At 44.9% G+C, this 23,931-nt stretch overlaps 1 protein-coding gene across 5 annotated transcripts in view; it reads left to right on the top strand.

Moving 5' to 3' along the window:
* The window catches only part of SYNE2 (spectrin repeat containing nuclear envelope protein 2), a 311,925-nt gene that overhangs the window by 199,430 nt on the left and 88,564 nt on the right, over positions 1-23,931 (top strand). For 4 of the 5 annotated variants that reach the window (XM_084791617.1, XM_084791619.1, XM_084791615.1 and 1 more), the window contains exons 62-71: positions 103-294; positions 804-878; positions 3,440-3,550; positions 4,255-4,371; positions 9,998-10,228; positions 14,215-14,397; positions 19,432-19,554; positions 20,172-20,293; positions 21,289-21,427; positions 23,225-23,356. In XM_084791617.1, coding sequence (XP_084647743.1) covers positions 103-294; positions 804-878; positions 3,440-3,550; positions 4,255-4,371; positions 9,998-10,228; positions 14,215-14,397; positions 19,432-19,554; positions 20,172-20,293; positions 21,289-21,427; positions 23,225-23,356 — 1,425 coding nt within the window. The remainder of the gene's footprint in view (positions 1-102; positions 295-803; positions 879-3,439; positions 3,551-4,254; positions 4,372-9,997; positions 10,229-14,214; positions 14,398-19,431; positions 19,555-20,171; positions 20,294-21,288; positions 21,428-23,224; positions 23,357-23,931) is intronic. The other variant, XM_084791618.1, reaches the window with a different exon arrangement.

Below are 23,931 nucleotides of genomic sequence, written 5' to 3'. Positions count from 1 at the left end.
AGGGTGGTAAACATCCCTTGCACTGAAGGAAGCTGGCTCCTGGGAGCATCCAAAAGTCACTCGGATGTCCTTCAGACGATGCCTATAACTCTCTGTGTACAGGGAGAGATTGAAGGGCTAGAAAAGCAGATCCTGAATCTAAGCCAGAAAAAGGAAGATCTGTTGGTGGACTTGAAAGCTGCTGTCCTGAGCCTTCATGAGCACCTGAAGCAAGAGCAGCAAGAAGGAGATAAGCTACCTGCAAGCCCTTCGGAGGAGTGCAGAGTGCCCGAGAGGGACGCTTCGGAAAGAAAGGTAGGCAGGGCTTCCTGGTCCCACAATTCCATGGGCAAGTTAATGGACAATGCTTTCCACTCAAACAACCTGCGATATCTCAGTCCATAGCAAAGGAATTTATCTTTTAAATGGAAATACTCCACTTGAGGCTGTTTACCACTGAGCACAATTCCTCAGGGTGTGCCTGCTCTGGGCCCAACCTCGAATTCTTATGCCTGAGTTACCTAAAATCATGCTTATGAAATTCCCAGGGCAGGTGGGAGGGAACCACCCTTGAAGTATCTGCCTTAGAAGCGGTCCACATCAGTTGTTGGGGGGGTGGGGCCTTGGGATCATGCAAATGAGAAGGATTCCCTAGGCAAGAGGTTTGGCTGAAAGAACTGAAAGGCTCAAAGCCCAGAGACTTTGGGTGTGGGTGGACATATCGGACAATGCATAAAGATTTAGCTACATAAAAATGTAGCCAGGCCAGGATGTGATGCTAGTCCAGGGCCTGACCTCGGGTGCTCTTGTGGTGTGCCTTTCAGCTGAACAGAGCAAGCTCCATGTCTTTCCTGCCTGTGGTCAAGGAGGAGGCAGAAGAAAGCTCCGTGAAGAGTGAAGTAAGAAAAAAAAAAACCCTTTCTTTTTCTATTTTTACAAAACAGGTTGATTTTATTATTTTTAAAGTATCCGTGTGTAGGCATAGGGAGAGTCTGTACACATGATAGGAGTCTAGGTGCCCTCAGAGGCACTGATCCTCTTGAACTAGAGTTACAGATCCCAGAATGGGTCCTGGGGGTGAAACTCAGTTCCTGTAAGAGCAGCGCATACTCTTAACTGCTGAGCCACCTCTCCAGCTGGCTAGGAGCAGATCTCTAAGTGAATGTCAATGAAAACCTACGGATTTTAAAGTTAATGTGGATTTTTTAAAAATAAGACTGAAGTACGTATTTGGTTATTAACACTGTTAAGCTCATCTAAGCCCGCTTTGCCACAAAAGCGGCGTTGACTGGCATGAAGGATTCCTCTGTTAGGTGCTGATGTCTGAATGTTTCGCTGGCCTCTGAGAACATGCGATTTGGTGTGAGTTTTTGGCAGATAATGGTTTTGCATATTTGAGACATGCTTTTGTTTTAGAGTAGTGTGGTCGAGGACACGAGTTGTGTTTGCAGTGAATAAAGCTGATTCTTACTGCTGCGTTGTAAGTGGTTGAAAGAGACTTGGCCTTCTGGGTGCCAACTTCCATCTCATACTCAACGCTGAAGGCCCCATACAGCTCACACTGCACGCGGAAGCCAGCAGCAGCTCATAGTTTATGCGACAACTTTCTGCTCGTTTTGTAGATTATTTCAAGGCTCCATTAACGCACAGGGTACACCTTTTTTCCTACTGAGTGTCACTAGAACATGGTATAACTGAGTTGGAGAGTGAGGACAACAGTTTACTTTGTATTCTGACCACCAGACAACTTGAGTTCACAGTCTGATTACATCTCTTTATGGCAGAGACAATTGTAAGACTAGAAGAGGACCCAGGGCCCAAGCGAAGAACACACACACACACACACACACACACACACACACACACACACACTTCTCTTTCGGATATTTCCGTGCTTCTGAGCTGATACACCTAGAGGATTTGTTTGTCTTTGACAACAACAACAACAACAACAACAAAATACATATTCATCAAGTTGCAAGGGTGTTTCTGACAAGTAAAAATTATACATATTTATAAACTACAGTATGGTATTATACCATACACACAGTAGATGGCCTAAATCTTTCTAATTAACATGTCTTTCCTTACAAACTCCCATTTTGTGTGATGAGAACATTTACCATCTGTCTAAGCAATTTTCAAGTGCATGTGACGTCTAATACATCTCCTGGATATAATCCTCCTGCCTAGCTGAAAATTTGCCTCCTTGTTCAATGTCTCTCTGCTCCCCTTCTATCCACTGTACCACTGTTCTCCGCTGCATCTCGACAAGTTCAACTTGGTTACATGTGACATTTAAGCATCATGCCATGTCATGCCGTGATTGTGGTTCTGTGCCTGGCTTAGTTATTTCACTTAAGATGTTGTTTTCTGGTTCGTCTGTGTCGCCACAAATGACAGAATCCCCAGGTTGTTTTCTTTTTGTTTGTTTGTTTTTTTTTTTATGATGAAATGATATTCCATTGGGTATACCCACCACATTTTGGTTTGGTTTGTTGTTTAGACAGGGTCTCCCTATGTAGCTCTGGCTGGCCTGGACCTCACTATGTCGACCAAGTTGGCCTCCAACTTACCAGAGATCCGCCTGCCTCTGCCTCTTAAATGATGGGAATAAGTGGCCCAAAAATGTTTGGTTTTTCCATTCACCTATTGGCTGAGACTTAGGTTGATTCCATGACTTGCTGTTGTGGGTACCGCCACAGTGAACATGAGAGTGTAGACTTTTCTTCTGTACCGACCTCATCTCCTTTGGGCACGTGGCCTGAAGTGGAGTTGCTGAAGCATGTAGTTGTTATATTTTAATCTTTCTGAGGTGCCTCCTTGCTGTTCCCCATTCATAATCCCCAGCAGTGTCCCCGAGTCCATTTTCTCCCTGTTCTTTCCAGCACTAGGCCTTTTCCAGCCTTTTGATTATAATAGATATGATGTCTTGTTAGGTTTTTCATTCGTGTGTATTCATTTATTTAATCATTTTGCAGGACTGTGGATTAAGCCCCTGACTTCACATGCTAGACAAGAACTCAATTAGAGAGCCAAAGCCTCGTCTTCTCATTGCAGTTTAACTTGTTGTTCCCCCATTTAGTGGGTTGGAGTCATTTTTTTTCCCCCTTACACCTAACAGACTTATTTTTTGAAATATCATTTAAGATTACATTTACCAAAACAGACAAAATCCCAAACTGACTTTTATAAACCCCTTTTGTAAGACATGAGCTTATGTCTTGTAAGACATGACTCTTTAGTAAAGAAAATTATGGATTTTTCTTTTCTGAGGCTCAAGAAAAGCATCCGCATTTGGAGACGTGACTTAGTGCAAGAAATAGATGGGATGTGGGGTAGAGGGAGAAAAAGATGTGTGGCAAAACTGCCCGGGGAAGCTGAGCGTTGTTTGAAGGAGCTAAGAAGGGTTACGAAGAGGAAATGCTTCCCTTTGCTGACCAACTGACCACTGTCTTAGGATGGACACAAGAGAGCAGAGCCATCTTCTGCGTCCTGGTCTCCTCTGTGGACACACAGGAAGGACCTGGAGGAGGATGGGGCGTCCTCGTCCTCCGTCACCATCGTGCAGGTAACTGGGGGAGTCACCATGGAGGTTGTTGGAGTCTCCTCGCTGCCTGGGTTTTCTCCTCTCTGTTCACCTTGCCCTCAGCATCGCCAAGCCTTCAACGTGGCCCATACAGAGACTGACTGAGTAAGAGATAAAGGAACAGAGGACCTGTTAGTTAGAAAGAATGACTAGATCCAGAAAAAGCTTCTGCCAATTTTTTTTGACAAAATTGCACATACATAGGACATACAAGCACGATGCTTTGAAATACAGGCACATTGTGAAACGGTTAAATTAAGTTCATTCACATGTACGCTGTCTCACATCTTTATCATGAGTATATCGAGAACACAAAAAAATTCTCAGTCATTTTTAAGTAATACTGTATGGCTAGTCACAGAGTTGTCTTTGCTTGCCTAATCTTTCCTCGTCTTCTTTTTCATTTCATTTCATTTTTTTTTGAAACAAGGTCTTGCACATGTATCATTAACAAGTTCACATAAGTACACACATATGCATGCACACACAAACAATAAGGTTAAATTAAACAAAAAACAAACAAAAAACCTCACCCAAGCAAAAAGACTTTCAAAGAAGCAGATACAGTGAACTAAATGACGCCCCAGCTTTCCCAGCAAGCAGGCAGTCTGTAGCCAGTGAGAAGAGGGGCCTCCTGGCTGCAGGGGATCCCCCCCCCCAGCAGGAACTGATTGTTTTGTCCACAGGAGGCAGATGGGAGAATTAGCACCTGTGACAGTTCCACGGTGCACATTATTGCGCTGGACTCAGGAAGCACTGAGCAAGACCCAGAACCTTCCCCGAGGCTCAGCCAAACAGGAGAGGTAAGTCCCTGTCTGTCAATGACATGCCGGGTTGCCTAGATTCCCAGAGTGGTACCCACTTGTACAGTGCTTTGTGTGTTGAGCCAGGAGACCTGTGAAGGCCAGCATCCTCACGCATGCTGTCAACTGTCCCACTGCAAGTTTTACCTTCTCTGTTATTTACGTTTCCTACTTTTTTCATCGATTTTCAGCCTGAAATAGCAGTTGTGTTGATGACTAGGTGTTTAGCCTGTGCGTATAACACACAGGGGTGGTGGAAATGCAGAATAGCATGTATTGATCAGGGGCCTGTTCAGAAAAGGCACTTTCACGTTCTTTGTTACTTAATCAGATTATAAGAGGCAAGTTAATACCTACCTTGCGTCTACAAAGGAGGATCAGATTCAGAGGGTAAACTAAAGGAACTAAATAGGAGAGTTAAGGAGTCGCCCCAGAACTGGCCCCTTCCAACTTCCTAATTTGAAGCCACCGCACTTCTCAAGAAAGGTTTAATGGAGGACCCTGACTCCAGGCTAGACCTGCTGTGTGACCCCTGAAGCTCCTCCTGAAAGATGCCCTAGGGTGGGGGACTTGGGCTGGGTTGTTAAGTCTTTTTTTTTTTTTCTTTAAACTACGGACTTAGGTTTGTATATCTTTTCTTTCCTTCTTCTGTCTGTTCTTACAACAGTGAAGCCTGGTTGTCAGGCTGTCCTTCCGTTCCTCGTCGCCCCTTTCCCATCACTCACCACCCCTCTACCAGTGTAGCCCAGGAGGGTGATAGGTGGCAGAAGTGTGCACTCACCAGTGGTGCTTAGCCCAGGTCTAGGAAAGTTGTTGACATGCTCAATTAATATTTTATGCTTGGTGTTTGATTTTTGCAAGCCAGAAGTCTGGGTTTTTGTTTTTTCATTTTGTTTATTTGGTTGTTTGTTTTTTAGATTTATTTCTATTTATTGTATTTTGCCTGCATGTATGTTTAGGCGCCACATGCATGCGTTGCCCTCAGAGGCCAGAAAGAGTGTCAGATCCATTGGAAACGGAGTTACAAGTGATGGTTAGCTACCGTGTATGTGCTGTGGACTGAAACTGTTTTCTCTGCCAGAGCAGCAGAAGCTTGTGAACACTGAGCCATCTCTCTGGCCCCTGGTCTGTTCTTTCTAAGACTCAGTAATAAATGGCATATAGGGCCAACAAGATGGCTTGGTGCATAAAGGCAGTTGCAGTACAACCTGACAACGTGAGTTCAATACCCCAAACCCATCTAAAAGTAGGAGAGAGCCAGCTCTGCAGAAGTGTTGTCATGATGCACTTGCTATGTCATGTGTACCCCCCCCCCCACAATTTTATATATGCTCAGGGGTTGCTTACACTGAGGTTTTTACATCACCGTTCTCAGTTCTCACACCAGCCATGCTAGGTAGCTGTCAGCTCACTTGGCAGATGGAGGAGTTGAGGCTTAAAGCTGTTACGTCATCCATAGCTTCTGGATGTCAGAGTTAAGAGTGAAATCTTAGCTCTTCATGCCTCCTGACTTGAGTGTTTAACTAGATGACTGAATGGCTGTCTCTTCAACTGTGATTAGATGCTCCCATTTTCTTCTTAGCAGAGCTGTTGGTTTGTTGGTTGGTTGGTTGGTTTCTTGGTTGGCTGGTTGGTTGGTTTCTTGGTTAGTTAGTTGGCTGGTTTTGTTGTGTTTGTTTGTTTTTGAGATAATCTTGCTTTATATCAGGTTGACTTTAGATATGCAGTGTTCTTGACTCAACCTCTCTAGTCTTGGGTTGCAGGCTTACACTACCATGCCCAGATCTTGAAAGAGAAAAGGCAGTTACATGCCACCTTTGGCCACTCCAGGGACAGCCCTTTGGTGGCTCCAAAGCTCTTCTTTCTCCTGCCTGGAGCCATTTCCAGCTCACTGGCATACCACGGCCGCTAGTGAGGAAGGATCGGAGGCTCCACGGAGATGGCGGCTCATGCCATCAGTCATGTATCAGCTTCAGTCTCTTATTGTAGAAGTTAAGAGCCGTGGCCAGATGAGAAGTACAGTACTCTCAGTAAAGTTCTGGCCCATGGTGCATGAAAATAAATATTTAAACCAAATCTGTGACTAAGTCATGTGTTATATCTATACGTGTGCTGTTAAGCACTGTGCTTCAGGCAGTTACTGATATTATGGGAGTGTAGAATTGAGTGGAATATTAATAGGTAAGTTTAAAGGTGATTTTGCCATGAAATGTAGTGATAGCCAGAATGTTAACTTGCAAGGTAAGTGTAGCCCTTTCCTATGGGTCAGAACTTCTCTGCTTCTTCCACTCAAGATCCCTTTATACTGGAGAAGATTTGACTCAACGTGGGTACACAGGTGTATAAAATGGGTATAACATCAAGTATTTACTGATAATAAATCATAAATTTATTTTAAAACAGTTCTTTGAAGATTGAAGCAATGGCTCAATGGGTCAGAGTTCTTGCTGAGCAAGCATAGGAACCTGAGATCCAGGCCCCAACACCAACATAAAAAGCCAGGTGTCGTGGCACACACTTGTGACACTGGTACTAGGAAGCAGAAACAGAGGGATGGGTGAGCCTGCCAGCTTCAGCTTAGTTCCCAGTTCAGTGAGAGACCCCGCCTCAAGGGGATAAGGTGAAGAGTGATAAAAACAGAACACTCAACTCCTCCTCTGATCTCAGCGTACATGTGCTCGCACATGCACACATGCTCACACATCCACAGTGAACCCCAACATTTTTTTAAATCCCCCACAATTCTTTGGTATACATGTAGTTTTACCATTAATAAGACATGAACACAGTTTTGCAGGCTAGTGAGATGAACATACGTGACTATTTTTACATAAGGAATTGAATCTCAGGTTGAGCCCTGGACTCTGCAGGATGCAGAGAATCTTTACATTTTCCAGCGTTTATACTTTTATTTCATCGTAGTCCGTGCTGAGGTCTAGGGTTTAGCTCATTCGTTGGAATACTTGGTGAGTGTGTAGAAATCCCTGAGTCTGATCCCAGTACTTTATAAAACCCTCATGTTGGCACATGCTGTAATTTCAGCACATGGGAGGTAAAGGCAGGAGCAAGGTCATTCTCAGCTACATAGTGAGTTCAAGGCCCACCTGGGTTGCATGAGACTGTTTTAAGTAGAGTTTAAGAAGAGAGAGCTTATAACAATTGAGATGTAATATGAATAAATTAATAAAATATGTTAAAAGATAAAAAAAAATTTTTTTTTAATTCTAAAAAAAAAAAGAAGAAGAGAGGGCTTACTGGGTTAAAGTGCTTGCTGTGTGAACATGAGGTCACAAGTTCAAACCTTCAGCACTTTTTTTTAAAGGCATGGGGATACATACCTACAACCCCAACACTGGAGGAAGGCAGGGACAGGCAGATCTGAGAATCAGCCAGCCTGACTGAAAAGGCAAGCTTCCGCTGGGAAGCTCTGTCCCAAGGCCTGCACTTCTCAGAAGCATTCTGGTAGAATGGGAAGCTGTGAACCAATTGCCATCCCTGGGGGTTCAGAACTGTTTAAAAAAAAAAAAGTAGGGTGGGGAGCACTGCTTCATGAGAATCCTGGGGCTACTTAGAGCTCTTCTAAGGCTGTGCATAATTGTTTGCTCCTTCTGCCCCCGCGCACTTTGGATTCTTTTCAGGTTTAAACAGAGAGCGGATTAGTCATCTTGCTTCCTCATTTCCTTGTGAAGTAAGGTAGTAAGAAAGCAGCCCAGCTTAATGCTGCCACTTACAATTGCACCTGGCCTGCCAGTGGTGGTCACCTAGGAATCCCGGGTACATTAAGAAGAGAGGTGATAAGCTAGTTATGACATATTAACTGGTTAATATTAACAGATGATGCCCGCAGAGGAAGAAGATCGCACAGTCTTTGCCACTAAGGCATAGTCATGCCCCAAAACTTGGAGATAACTAATTGGTTGTTTATATAACTTACCAGGCTCGCTAATCAGTTATATAGCTAATCAGGCTAGAAGTTGATGCCTGACGGTAATTCCCAGGACCAGTTATGTAAAAAGGAACCCTGAAGCCAGTGCAGAGGGGTGGGCCAGATGGTATGCGAGGCTTGAGGAAAATACTTTGAGAGAAGGCATCTTGAGAAGATCGCTCTTGAAGAAAACTGTACAAATAGGTGGATGAAAGCAGGAAAAAAAAAACCATGTTGGTTTTGTTTGCTTGTTGTGTTGTTGTTTGGGAGTTTTGGGGTGCTGGGGGGCCAACTCAGGACCTCTCAGATGCCAGGCAGATATCCAACCACTGAGAATACCCAAGCCTAAGAAATAGCATTTTACCGAGAAAGCACAAATACATGTAAAGTTAGTAGTTAGTCAGAGGGAAAACTACAGCTCCTCTGAGGTTCTATTTTTGAGGTGTGCTGTGTGCTGTGAGCAGCTCCTGTTGGGAGCCTCTCGTTTGTCCCAACTGTGCTTTAATAGAGAGCAGCAAGTTTGGACACAGTCTTAAGTGGAAAATGTTGCGATTCATTTTAACTCTTAACTAGCACACAAAAAAATGTATGGAGACTAGTATTTTTGCAGGTCAGAATGCAAATCTGTATTCCTGAAGGGATTTCTCTAGAAAGTTCGATGTCCTCTCTGAGGATTCTGGGAGAGGGCAGGTCCTACAGTATCTGGCAAGTCTATTATGTTAAAACCATCCTTTGCCCTCACATTGAAACTCACAAATACGTCAGTGTTAGACTATCTCCACCTCCTTTCCAGAAGAAAGTTTGCTCCAATTGTTTCAGCACAGAGGGAACCTATTACACTTTATTTGAACTTTACACTGAAGCAGTCAGGTCATAACTCCACAATTCAGAGTCTAGAAAAGCAAACGCCATTCTAGGGGTTTTTCTCTGAGGGAAGGAAGAATATGTTCTGTATTACTCCGTGAAGTTCATTACTTGACCCAAGCTGCTTTAAATGGAGGGTTCAGATAGATAAAGAAAAACTAAAACATAATCTTGCTACTTGGGAAGATGTTACAATTGTGTGGCAGATTCTAGTATATAATATTAGCCCTGCCAGCATGGAGAGATTGTTTTTCTGTTGTTGTTGTTGGTGGTGGTGGTGGTGGTTTTTTTTGGTGGGGGGAGGGCGGGGATGCTTTTTGTTGTTGGGTTGTTTTTTTGTTTTCTGTCTTCTGTTTGCATGGGGTGCACAGCAGCGTAGGTAGGCCTTGCTTAATCGCTGTGTTATACAACTTTAAGCACTGGCCAGTTCCCTGAAGTGTTTGGACACACACCCTCACACACACCCTCACACACACACACACACACACACACTCTCTCTCTCTCTCTCTCTCTCTCTCTCTCTCTCTCTCTCTCACCTGTCTCCTGGGGATCTCCACTCTCCGCCTCTGTGCCTGGGAATACTGTACATGTGTACATGTAGATCGGCTGCTTGGAAACCTGTGCCACCAGGTCACGTGGTTGTTGCCATGAGTGTGGAGGTGCATTTTTCTTTTTCTTTCTTCCTCCTTTCAGTCTTTTTTTGTTGTTGTTGTTTGTTTGTTTCTTTTAAACTAGGGGGAAAGGGAATTGTGGGGGTCCCGGGTCTTTTCAAGCCCCGGTGTAAAAGCCTTGGATCCCTGGCTTCTCACCGCCGGGTTATCTTTGGCTTCATTTTAGGGTGCCCCACCTCCCATTGAGGCTGCACCTCTGGACTTTCCTCAGGAACAAGGAGCTTTTGAGGCCACCGTGGAGAGAAGGAGGCCTCAGCCTGCAGAAGTCCTCCATGTCTGCAAGACCCAAGTGGCCGAGCTGGAGCTGTGGCTGCAACAAGCCAGCGTGGCGTTTGAGCCGGAAACACTAGACACAGACATGCAGCAGGTGGTGGAAGAGGAGCTGGCTGGGTGCCAGGTAAGCAGGCCAGGCAGGACGTTAGCGTTTGCCTAGTCACCAGTGCCCTGCCAAGATGGGGCAAATCGCCCTTAAAGCGGCAGTACACTTTCCCCATGGCTTTAGACTTCACATGTGTTTTGGCCTCAGCTCGTAGTTTTCACGGTGAATCCTTGAAGTTCTTTGTGTGATCCTGCCCCTTTGAGGGGACAGTAGTAAGTAAGTAACAGCCCAGAGTCCAGAATCCAAAACCAGCTCCTGGTCACATCCCTTTCTCAACCCGATCTCCCTCCTCCAGTAGAGTAGGTTAGAGCACAGAATTTGTCAGAATTTAATGAGATGAGCTTATAAATACCTGGCATTAAAACTGTGCCCAATATTTCCTATTGGCCTTATCAATAATCACAAGATCGTGCATAAATAATTAGCTCCTCAGAATGAAACTAAATGTCCCAATGGGCAAGATTTGGAAAACCGAATGAAGTTTTGTGGCCATGTTAGCAGGAGTGCCCTGAGCTTGGGAAGGCTGAGAGGATGCCAGCTCCCTTGTCTCAAGTCGCTGGGTGGGTGAGGGAGGGACTTGGCAGCTCAGCACAAAGGCGGAGATCTCTGTGTCTCTCCAGGGAGGGGCTGGGATGACGACACCTCAGTTGTGTGATTGCTGCCACCACAGCAGAGGCTTCTTGCCGGCTGCTTGTGGTTGGCTCTCCCAAGTTGTGCCAAGCAGACTCGCCTTGGCCTCCGACCACAGTTGGAGATACCCTCCCGTCTCAGTGTCTCTCTCTGGTCCTGCCACCAGAAGGTCTAACCATAGGAATCTGTCCTGTGGTTGGGGTAGCTAACTCCACTGGAGGTGGCCATCTCTCTTTCATCTACCCAGAACTACCTACAAGGGGAGGTGATGACAGGGTTGGGGGCAATCCTGATAGTTCTAGTAGCCCATGGCATCCTGGTTGCCCTCCCTAGTGATGAGGTTAAACATAGCAACAGTAGGGGTATACTAAGTTGTACCCCAGGTGTCCCCGAGTTTGAACTCCAGCTCCGTAAGGCGATCTGATGTTGATTTGCTAACAACCAAGTAGACCTCATGCCAAGAGCTTGGTCACTACCAGAATGACCGTCGCTTTGCATCCATTTTAAAAGAATGCGAGACTATAGAAAGACAAGATGTTGTCCACCAGGTGGCAGTACCACCCAACAAGCTTGCAGTGGGTAGACTTGGCAGGAATATGCTTCTAAGGAACCAGGAAGTGCTTACTAGAGGCTGGTGGGGGTGGGAGGGCTGGGGGGAGTGTCGAGGGAGGGTGAGCATGGATTCCCAGGGAGCATCTAGATAACTGGCCGAACACAGTGGAGGCTGTGGATGGAGGGCAGCAGAGGACCATGGTAGATCTGACAGATGGACCCTGCAGTATTCAAGCTCTAAATGGCTGAAAATGTACTTCATTTGAATGCTATTTACATATTTAAAATGAATATAGAAATTGGGGGTTGGCAATGGTGGGCGTTGGACTTGCTATCGGAAAATGAAGTACTGATCAACACTATCACTTTTCTCTCGTTTATATAACAATATGGTACATAAATGTGCTCTGTAAAATGTTTATGGTGGAGAGTGGCTGAGGACAAACAGATCAGTTAAGAAGACAATGTATGCCGGGTGTGGTGGTGCACGCTTTTTAATCCCAGCTCCCGGGAGGCAGAGACAGGTGGATTGCTGTGAGTTCGAGGCCAGCCTCGTCTACAAAGAGTCCAGAACAGCCAAGGCTACACAGAGAAACCCTGTCTCGAAAAACAAAAAAACAAAAAAACAACAACAAAAAAGACATTGTATTTGTCTTCTTTGTAAATCAATTCCTGAAGTGTTTAACTTTGATTATTAAAAACCTGTGAGTGATCGGGGCGGGGTGGATGACAATGGGGAATGGGACAGGTGACAATTGGTTGAGTGTTGTTCAGCATGCACAGAGTCCTGCCGTCAGTTGTGAGTGCCATGAGGCAGCTGTGGCACACATCTGTGCTCTTAGCAGTTGGGAGCAGAGGCAGGAAGATCAAGGTCATCCATAGTGAACTTATGGCCAGCCTGGGCCACAAACAGTGTTTCAAAATATGTGAACTTATTTGTTTGTTTTCTATTTGTTTTGGCCTTTTTGAGACAGGGTTTCTCTGTGTTGCCTTGGCTGTCCTAGACCAGTCTGGCTTCGAACTCACAGAGATCTCTCTCTGCCTCCCAAGCACTGGGATTAGAAGGAAGGGAATTTTTTAAAATTTTGAAAAATTTTTTAAAGAAGGAAAATATGTGCTGGCCCTGTTAATTCACACCTTTGATCCCAGCCCGCAGAAGCAGAGGCAGGCAGATGTCTGAGTTCAAGGCTAACCTGGTCTACAGAGTAAGTTCCAGAGCAGCCAAGACTACCCAGTGAGACCCTATATGAAAGAAGAGAAAAGAAAGGAAGGAAGAAAGAAAAGAAGAAAGAAAGAAAGAGATTGGTCTTCAGAAAGTAATCTACAGGGCTGGAGAGGGTGTTCAGCAGTTAAGGAGAACTGGGTGCTCTTCCAGAAGACCTGGGCTCAATTCCTAGCACCCACATGGTAGCTCACAAGCATCTGTGACTCCAGTCCAAAGGGATCTGATTCTCTCTTCTGGCCTCTGAGGGCACTGCACACACGTGGAACACAGACACACATGCAGGCAAAGCGTCCATAGACATAAAAAATAAATAATAAAATTTAAGAGAAATCTTTATGGTGATAAGAAAACTATGAAAGCATTAATTAATAAAGCAGGAACAAGGAGGAGGCTAAGCAAGTCACGAGATATCAGTTGGCAGCATTTGAAATAGCTGCTGGGTAGCAGCAGTTTGCAAACATATAAAATATTTGCATAACAGTGCTGCATGGGTAAGCAAGCTGGCATGAAGTTGTGGTTGCTTTTGTGAACTGCCACTCTGAAAGCTAGGAGTGTGTAAGCATGTACCGTTGAAGCTCTGAAGAACTCATGGGGTGCAGTAAGTAGTTTTCCTGGGATAAAGGGGTTACAAGATACATTCTTGGAAAATCAACCTGGAGGTCGAGTATTTATTTAACTGAACTTGGTTTGAGGCCCAGGTTGCGTTTTGTGCTGGTGGCCTTGGCTGGAATGTGAGGTGTCCAGAGGACTACTGCCACGGTGCCTGGCCAGTTGGCATAGCTCCCCTTCTCCAGAGCTTTGCAAGAAGGCAGGGGTATGGTGAGGAGGAATGCAAAGAGGCTGGCGTATTAGGAAGTGCACTTTCTGCAGCTGGCTTGTTTTTAGACTCCTGTGTAGATTGGCGGGTGATACCAGTCACTGAGACAAATTACTCGTGTCTTCTGATCCTTGGGAGGCTAGATTGGCTTGAGAAAGGAAGAAATGAGCAAGGAGAAGAACTGTCTAAAGGAGTGTGTGGAATTCTTATTTACTTATTTTCAGTTCTCTGTTTGACACTTGGGCTACAGTAGGAAAAACTATAGGAAAGTTGGGGAAATATTCAGCGCTTTTCACTTAATCTTGAGCTTAAATCTTCTGCATGATTTTAAGTCATTAAGCACAAGCGATAGATTAAGGCAAAAATACACAGGGAATTGATTGATTCCTCACAATGAATCTAGAAGGTAAACTTTGTCATTATCTCTGTTTTAAAGATTATTTGAGGTGCTCACGTTGGGTTCCTGGGCAAACATGGCTACTACACGGTAAAACTTGGATCCAAACCCAGATAGACTGCATAGTATCTGTGCTATTCACCAGTAGGTTTCTTATTCCTGCAGCGAAACACCATGAGCAAACACCATGACGTGTTTACAGGGTTACTTACTGTAACAGCTGCAGTTAGGGTTGATTTAGTCGCCCTCCCCCCCACATGGGTTTGGGAGTGTTGCTCAGTAGTAGGCAGCGTGCTATGTGCTAAATATGTGCACAGCCCTCATCAATCCTACCCCCCCCCCCTACAATCCACTGTAGCTAACTCAGTGATGCTCTCTCCTAGGCCATGCTGACAGAAATTGAGCACAAGGTCGCCTCTCTGTTAGAGACTTGCAAAGACCAGGGCCTGGGAGACTGTGGAGCCACTCAGCAGGAGGCTGAAGCCCTTTCCTGGAAACTCAAGGCTGTGAAGTGCAACCTGGAAAAGGTCCAGGTGATGCTCCAGGAGAAGTACAGCGAGGACCAGGTAGGCATGGGGCGGGGCCTGCGGTGCTCTGGGTGCAGGCGACAGGGCAAGTGCAGAGATGCTGTCCTCATTAAAGAGTCATGGAGCGTTAAGGTGAAAGGAGCGGCCACAGGGGCTCCTGGGACTGCACTTCCGTGTCTCTGCACAGGTTTCTGGGTCTCCATAGTTGAGGAAGGTGGTAGGTTGGCCTGGTTTGGGTGGATTCCATGAGGCTGAGGATTCTGTTGATCATGACCTCTGATATAAAAGCTCCTTAATAAGGAAGGGTGTATTTTAAAGGAATTGGGGGGGGGGGGAGGCAGTGCTAGAAGCATGTTTTAGTGGTAAAAGAGCTTGCCCTGCAAGCCTGGTAACTTGCATTTAATCCCCCGAGCCCATGGTAGAGAGAGAGAGAGAACCAACTCCCACAAGTTGTCCACCAACTCCCATATACTTTTAACAAAGTAAAGGAATTCTGTGACTCCAATTGACTAGAAAATGAAGCCATCATAGAAAAATATAAATATATTACATTTTTATATGAGGACTGTGGATATAGCGCAAGAGAGCTTGCCAAACATGCATCAAAACCTGGCTTCAATCCCCCACAGCAGCTAATCCTAGCGCTGGGGAGGTGGAGGCAGGAGGATCAAAAATTCAAGGGCATCTTTGGCAATATATCAGGTTTGATATAACTCTGTCTCAAAAAGAGAAAAAAGAAAAGAAACAAACAAACAAACAAAGAAGGAAGAAAATCGGTGGTTCACATCTTTATTCCAGCACTTAAGAGGCAGGTGGATCTATCTCTATGAATCCAAGGCCGGCCTAGTCTATATAGCAAGTTTCAGGGAGCCAAGGCTACCATAGTAAGACCCTATCCCAGAATAAGTAAATAAAATGTAATAAAATAAAATTAAAACAAAATCTAGCCAGGTGTTGGTGGTGCACGCCTTTAATTCCAGCACTTGGGAGGCAGAGGCAGGTGGATCACTGTGAGTTTGAGGCCAGCCTGGTCTACAAAGCAAGTTCAGGACAGCCAGGGCTACACAGAAAAACCTAATCTCGAAAAAATTTAAAAAAACAAAAAAAAAAACCAAAAAAACAAAAACAAATCTATTTCTAGGGCACTTTGTCACTCATATGTAAATATGTATTTATACCAACCATACAATTCAAGTGTTCTCATGGTATCTAAAGCACTCTGTGTTTGGAAGTGCAAATATGCATCTTAGAAGTGGATCTTGCAGGAGATTTGCTTGACCGCTTGAGTGGTTCCCACTTGGTGATTTAGATTCACGGGAATGAGGCTGACTGCAGGTACACCGGCTATGCGCTCTCTCTGCCGTCCTGAGGTTTTTTTTCTCTTTTAAAAAGTGTAAAGTATGGGGGGCTGGAGAGATGGCTCAGTGGTTAAGAGCATTGTTCTTCCAAAGGACCTGGGTTCGATTCCCAGTACCCACATGGCAGCTCACAACTGTAACTCCAGTTGCAAGGGATCTGATATCTTCTTACCAATGCATATAAAAAATAAAATTAAATACAAAGTGTAAAGTAGACGTAAGGGATACCTTGTAATCATGAAACTATGAAGAACCTTTTGGTTCTTTCTTTTTTAATTGTTTATTTACTTTACATCTCAAACGCAGCTTCCCCTCCCTCCTCTCCTCCCAGTCCCCCCCCTTTCACCTCACCTCCCTGCCATACCTTTCTCCTCAAAAAGGGGTGGGGGGAGGGGCTCCGTGAATATCAACCAACCTTGGTATATCAAGTTGCCATAAGGCCAGGCACATCTTCTCCTGTTGTAGCTAAACAAGGCAGCCCAGTTAGGGGAAAGGGATCCAAAGGCAGGCAACAGAGTCGGAGGCAGCCCCCCCACTCCTGCTGGTAGGAGTCCTTCCTACGTGAAGACTGAGCTGCGCAACTGTTACATGTGTGTGGAGGGCCTAGTTTCATACCATGCACGCTCTCTGTTTGGCAGTTCAGTCTCTGTGGGCCCCGTGGGCCTACTTCAGTTGATTCTGTAGGTTTTCTGTGGATTGATTTTTGACCCCTCTGGGGTCCTTTAATCCTTTTTCCCCCTCTTTCACAGGATTCCCCCAAGCTCTGCCTAAAGTTTGGCTGCGGGTCTCTGCATCTGTTTCCATCAGTTGCTGGGTGAAGCCTCTCAGATGACAGTTAAGCTAGGCGCCTGTCTGCAAGTATAGCAAAATGTCATTAATAGTGACAGGGGTCGGCTGGCTCTCATGGCATGGGTCTCAAGCTGGGCTAGTCATTGATTGGACAGTCCCTCAATTTCTACTCCATCTTTATCCCTGCACATCTTGTAGGCAGGAAAAGTGTGGGTCGAAAGTGTTGTGGCTGGGTTGGGGTCGTACTCCTCCACTGGAGTCTTTTCTGGTTGTAGGAGATGGCTGTTTCAGTTTCCATATTCCCTATGGCTAGGAGTCTTAGCTAGGGTCACCCTCATAGATTCCTGGCACTTTCCTTTGTCCTAGGCTTCTAGCTTGTCCCCGAGATGCCTAACCCTCACCTGACTCCCTACCGATTCAATACTCTCTCCTCCTGTCCTGGTTCTTTGAAGGTCTGGTAGAATTCGGCACTAAAACCATCTGCCTATAGGCTTCACCTTTTCCAAACCTACTTTATTTGGGGTTCTTTAAATGCTTATACCTCCCTTCCAACCCACCTGCCCTAGATAGGAGAGAAAGGAGGTTAATGGGAAAAGGAGAAGTAGACCTTGTTGAATTCAGTTCCTGGGAGCGATTCCCCTGGCATACTCAGCAGGACTTCAGCAGACCAGCAATTCCATCAGAGTTGCTGCTGGAACCTGGAACAGCAGCTGGAACCTGGAGCCCCCAAGCATTCTCTAGAACGGTCTCTCTAGGAGCGTCTTGAAGTGGAGCGATGAACAGCCAAACAATACCAAGACCCCAAAAGCCTCAGCCTCCTGTTTTGGGCATATATATATATGATTCTTTGGATTTCCTCAGTGTCCGTTGTTAACTCCCCCTTTCATTTCTGATTTTGGAAATTTGGATATTCTCTTCCCACCTTTTAGTTAAGTTGGCTAATGGTTTGTCAAAGAATGGTTTTGTTTATTTCCTGCTGCCTACTCCTCTTGGGTGTGTTTGCTTCTTTTTGTTCTAGAGCTTTCAGGTGTGCTGTTAAGGGGCTAGTGTGAGAGCTCACTATTCCTCGTTTTGTTTGTTGGTTTGTTGGTTTGTTTTTTGAGATGGGGTTTCTCTGTGTAGCCTTGGCTGTCCTGGTCTAGCTTTGTAGATCAGGCTGTCTTGGACTAGCTTTGTAGATCAGGCTGGCCTCGAACTCACAGCGATCCTCCTGCCTCTGCCTCCCCCGAGTGCTGGGATTCAGCTTCACTATTTCTTTATGAAGGCACTTTGTGGTGTGAACTCTCAGCGCTGCTTTCATTGTGTCCCATACGTTTGGTTATGTTGTGCATTTGTTTTCATTTAATTCTAAAAAGTCTTTAATTTCTTTCCTGACCCAGTGGTCATTGAATAGAGAGTTATTCAGTTTCCACGAGGTTGCAGGCTTTCTGTTGTTTCTGTTGTTGTTGACGTCCAGCTTTAATCCACGGTGGTCTGATAAGATAACATGACGTTATTTCATTTTTCTTCTATTTGTTGATACTTGCTTTGTGACAAAGTGTATGGTCAGTTTTGGAGAAGGTTCCATGAAGTGCTGAGAAGAAGTTACATACTTTTGTGAAATGTTCTGTACATATCTGTTAGGTCTATTTGATTCATAACATCTGCTCTTTCTTTCTTTCTTTCTTTCTTTCTTTCTTTTTCTTTCCTTCCTTCTTTTTTTTCTGTTTAATTTCTGTCTGGATGACCCATCCATTGGTGAGAGTAGCTGTTGAAGTCTCCCACTATAAATGTGTGGCATTTAATGTATGATTTAAACTTTAGTAATGTTTCTTTTATGAATGTGGATGCCCTTGTATTTGGGGTATAAACAATCAGAGTTGAGACATCGTCTTAGTGGATTTTTTCCATTGATAAGTATGAAGTGTCCTTCCCCATCTCTTTTGATTAATTTTGGTTGAAAGTCTATTTATTAGGTTTTAGAATGGCTACTCCATCTTGTTTCTTGGCTTTGATTGCTTGGAAAATCTTTTCCAGCCCTTTATTCTGAGGTAATGTCTATCTTTGATGCTGAAATGTTTCTTTTATGCAGCAGAATGATGGATCCTCTTTTCGTTGTTATTGGTAGTGTGTGTGTGTGTGTGTGTGTGTGTTTATCTGGTTTTCCTGATGCTGGCAGGCCTCAAGGAAAACAGATAGAGTTGTGGGGTGGGAAATGGAGCACAGGATGTGGGATGCAATTCACAGCTGTCTTTTTGTTTTTTGTTCCTGGTTTTGTTTGTTCGTTTGTTTGTTTACTTTGTTCTTTAAAAAAAAGATAATAAATTTCCTGACTTTTACAAATTCCCTGGACAGGGCTGGAGAGATGGCTCAGTGGTTAAGAGCACTGGCCACCTGTCCAGAGGTCCTGAGTTCAATTCCCAGCAACCACATGGCGGCTGACAATCATCTATAATGAGATCTGATGCTCTCTTCTGTCCGGTGCTCTCTTCTGTCCTGCAGGCATGCATGCAATAGAGTGCTTATATAAATAAATAAAGAATTTTAAAATTCCCTGGACAAATTAGACTGAGGAAATGACATGATAAAAGATGATCATCTCACCAAATGTAGTAGCTCAGGAAATTGATAAGAAATAAGTGCATTAAATTACAGTAAACAGCCAGCAGTGGTGGCGCACGCCTTTAATCCCAGCACTCAGGAAGCAGAGGCAGGAGCATCTCTGAGTTTGAGGCCAGCCTGGTCTACAAAATGAGTTCCAGGACAGCCAGGACCACACAAAGAAACCGTGTCCCAAAAAACACAAAACAAAACAAGAAGATAAATAATAGCACCGCTGTCTGCTCTGTTCTGTTGCTGTGTTGGTAGCTGAGCTCCTTATGGGTCTTCCTAGATAACTACTCTGCCATTATGGAACGTACATGTGTTGGTTGGTTTGTTTTTTCAGCATCTCGCCGCTCTCAAGAAACCGTCAGAGCCCCACAGTGTCCTCCAGCCAGTTAGTCTTTCTGAGTCCATCATAATTGAAAGGCCGCAGTTTAGCAGACAGAAAGATGCTCCCCAGCCACAGGTAATTCCCACCCTCTCACTTGTAAGAAGATGGTATTTCTCTCTGAACTGAAGACTGAGGGCTTTGGAGGGCCACCCTATGACTGAAGTACGCATGCTTGGGCCCGGACAGCGAGCCACTGGCTACATCGCTTCTGTCTGTTTCCACTGGGGACAGAACCTTGATCCTTCACTAGGTTGCATCTTAAACTAAGTGGCCACCTCCAGGGCAAACTTAGCTCTGTACCAGCAGCCCTGTGTTGCTTATTGTCTCAAAGCATGTTCATTAATAGTTTTTCCATGTGCATCCAGCACAGTTTGAACAACACTTGGCTGTTGTGTGTTTAGTTTATGTGTTTGTTGTTCACTGTATCATTGGGGTTGTTTGTTGATTGCAACGCTGGGGATGTAACCCAGGACTTAGCACATAGTAGGCAAGAGCTCCACCAGTGAGCCACAGCCATAGCTTTTAACTGAGTTTTGGGGAAATAGGTGATAACAAAATAAACAAGCGAGAAAGGAAAGTGGCAGTGACTTAGGAAGTGGTGCAGAACTAGATGATTTCAGCAGAAGATATTTTAAGAGTGCCAATTGAAAAAACTAGATGGGGGAAGCCATTTAAACTGTGTTCACTTATAGATTCTGGAGTTAAAACCATTAGAACAGAAAGACTTGATCAAGTTCACAGAGCTTAATGCTAAGAAAACATGGCTGCAACGTTGCCAAGAGGATAAAGATACAAATCAGCAACCAGCCTCAAGGTAAACCATTTTAAAAATTCTCTTCTTATTTTTACGTGTGTGGGTGTTTGGCCTGCATGTATGCCTGTGCGCCATTGCATGCCTGGTGCCTGAGGAGGCCAGAAGAGAGGGTTGGATCCCCTGGAGCTGGAGTTAGAGACAAACGTGAACCAAAATATGGGTGCTGGGAATTGAACCTGGATCCTCTGGAAGAGCAGCCAGTGTTCTGAACCTCCAAGCCTTAGATAAAGCATTTTTAAATATGTTGGACATTTTTAGATGTTTTGTTTGTTTGTTTGTTTTTGTTTGGTTTCTTCCTCTTTTTGTATTATTATTATTATTGTTGTTTTGTTTTGTTTTTTGAAACAGGGTTTCTCTGTGTAACATTGGCTATCCTGGACTCACTTTGTAGACCAGGCTAGCCTTGAACACACAGAGGTCGGCCTGCCTCTGCCTCCCTGAGTACTGGGATTATAGGCACGTGCCACTGAGCCTGGCTGTATTGTTTGTTTTCTCTTTTGTTTGTTTAGTTTGAAGCGGGGTTTTGTGTAACCCAGTCTGGCCTCAAACTGGCTACACGACCTTCTGATCCTCCCGCCTGGCTTGTGCAGTGCTGGCAAAAGCATTCTACCAGCTGAGTGACATCCCCGGTTTCATATTTTTAAAAATTAGGTTTATTTATTTGATGGGTATGAATGTTTTGCCTTTATGTATATATGTGTACCACCTGTGTTCCTGGTGCCCACAGAAGTCAGCAAGAGGTCATCAGGTCCCCTGAAGCTGAACTTAGGCAAGGTCATGAGCTCCCATGAGTTCTGGCAACTGAGCCTGGGTCCCCTACAAGAGCAGCAAGTGCCCTTAACCACTGAGCCAAGTCTCTAGCCCCAAGCCCCGTTTGGATGTTTATTGTTAGGAGAATTGTTTGTTTTTCAATCCTGCATGAGACATTGTGTAAATGTAATGTGAGGTTGTTTTGTGTCAATTCTTTTCATCTCCTTCTCCCCCCACCCCAACAGCAATGCCCTTAGTGCTGGAAATGCAGCTCTGGATTCAGCCTTGCCACCCCAGGGCCAGAGTGGTGATAAATGGCAGTGTCTTCACCATGAACTAGCATCAAGACCAAATCCCCGTGTGCCTCAGCTCGTGGAGCCTCAGGTCTGTGCCCATCTGTCTCGGGAACCCAGTGAGGGCTTAACCAGAAACCATGTGTGCCCCACACGAAGCACCCACTTAGTCTCAGAAGCCGAAGAACCCCATGACTTCCTCCCCTGGCCCATCCCTCCTTCCGTGCCCCGGTAGCACCCGTGTCTCTGCTCACTACACTGCCCATTTGCTTATCCTGCACATTGGTTAGTGTGTTGCTGGGGACGATGGATGATTTTGACTCAGTTTCAGGAGATCTTCTGTGAAGGGGAAGGCATGGCAGCTGGGGCAGCTCCCTCTATGGTGACAGGAGCTTATGACATGTTTTGTTCACATCTTGATGCACCAGGAAGAAGGGCAGGACTAATAGCCAGGCCATACTGTTACCCTCAAATCCCACTCCCAGCAGCCTTCACCCTCCAGAAAGACCTCATGACTCTAAGGTTACCTTTCACAGCAAATGCCAGCAGCCCACAAGGGACACTCTGAATTTAAACTGTAACAGCTGGGTGTTCCCCATTAGACAGTGAGAGAAGAAAGTCCATGTCTACTTGGTTTTCATTTGAGTACCTAGCATAGTACCCATGGCAACATGGAGTCTGGAGGACCATCTGTTGAATGAATAACATATACCGACTTCTACAAAACACCTGGAAAAACTAGAGGATGGTGTATGTGTGTCATTCGCTCATCAGAAGACTCTGTAGAACCTACTACAGCCAATGGCTTCCGTCAGTTCATATGCCCCTCCAGCACACGTCACTCAGGTTTTGTCAGTCATGTACTTAGATGGCCTGGACAAAGGTCCCCAGTGATTTCCGGATCTCCAGTCTGGTGGGAATTTACTTCTTGCTCAGAACCTTATTCGACCATTCAGAGTAGAATTAACCTCCTAGGTAGGGCTTTGTCTTGGTTTTTCCTTGTGAATCAAATTATAAACCATGTATATAAGGGTCTTTTAAAGTGCCTATCAATCAGGTCTTTCCCCTAGAGAGCCCTCTACCACCCCTGTCTGTTTTGTAAATATAATATTCTCAGTGAGTTTTTGGCACTTTCATACATGCATCTAATGTATTTTGATCATATCCACTTATATTCAATTTCCTTTTCCCCAACTTCTTTGATGTACATCTCCCACTCCCTCAGAACTTTATGCACCCTCATATATACATATATTCCACTGGTTCTGGTTTTGTTTGTTTTTTGAGACAGGGTTTCTCTGTGTTGCCCTGGCTGTCCTTGAACTCATTCTGTAGTCTGATGGCCTCAAACTCAGAGGTTTGCCTGCCTCTGCCTCCCGAGTGCTGGGATTAAAGGCATGCACCACCACTTCCCAGCTTTTTCCTAAACATGATTTAAGTCTCATCCTAAGCATTGGCTATACAAGGAGCCAACTGGTAAATGAACCAGTACATGGTAAACTAGTTTTAAAAACTGGCTAAGCCTGTGGTTTGAATGCCTCTCCTATTAAATTGGAAGGTTAAAGCTGAGAATGCAGTTCAGTGCTTGAGCACCTGCCTAGCATGAGAAGGCCCTGGGTTCAAGCCCTAGAACTGTCAAAAATAATAGTTAAGTAAACACATATACACATGCACACATCATCTATAAATTGTGGCTTTATTAATTCCATTATTTGTGTTTTCTCCACCTCTTTGATATCTAAATGTACTTTTTTTCCCCCCTTAATAGTGACAGGATGCAGAACTCCCTAAGAGAAGACTGCATGCTCAGGCACTCTTCACCTGCTCGCATTAGCTTCAGCGGTGTTGTCTCCTGCTATCACCAATTAGGTTTCTCTTTTCCGAACAGGTGGCCTCAAGGACGAGCCCTCTGCCCAGCGTGAGTGTGTATCACTTTAGATGCCCTACAGCTGACGAACTGCAAACTTACACCACGCAGCTTGAAGATCTACGCCAAGAAGCAAACAGTATCCAGGCACAGGTAGAAATTATGCAGGTAGAAACTGCGTATGTTCCTCACTGCAGTAACATTTGGAACAAAGAATGATACGATAGCATCATTGCACATTGGTCATAATTTCATCCACAGAACAAATAACAGTTATAATGCAATGAGTCTAAGGGTTAGAAATGGGATTTGTTTGTTTGTTTTTTTCTTGACAACTTCATGAGGTGCTGAGGCTTGAACCCAGGACTTCACATGCTCTAGGCTCGCTGAGCTCCACTCCCAGCCCTTGTCACTTCTGGTGAATGTTGTAGTGGCTACCTAAAGCACTACATGCAAACACTTCTGTGTCTGGGCCCAGTATCAACGAGGGGTGTATGTGAGTGGGTGGTAATTGATTAGTGATGTCTACAGCGTGCCCTGGGAAGGGAAGGCTAGGGAAGGCACATAGGCAGCCGTGAGTCAGTTTAGCTGAATGGAGTGGGGGTGATGTTAGGTATCCATCAGCTAAGACACAGGGAAATGAACCACGCAGTGAGGCCGAGTGGAAGTGGGTTAGTTAAATAGTCTGATAACTTAGGGGCTATGCCAGACTCCCAACATATGTGTAA

Source organism: Acomys minous, assembly GCF_964271855.1.
Source record: "Acomys minous genome assembly, chromosome: 8".
In the NCBI taxonomy this organism is placed as follows: Eukaryota; Metazoa; Chordata; class Mammalia; order Rodentia; family Muridae; genus Acomys; species Acomys minous.
Note: the sequence above shows the minus strand (reverse complement) of the source record. Positions and strands in the feature narration are given on the sequence as shown.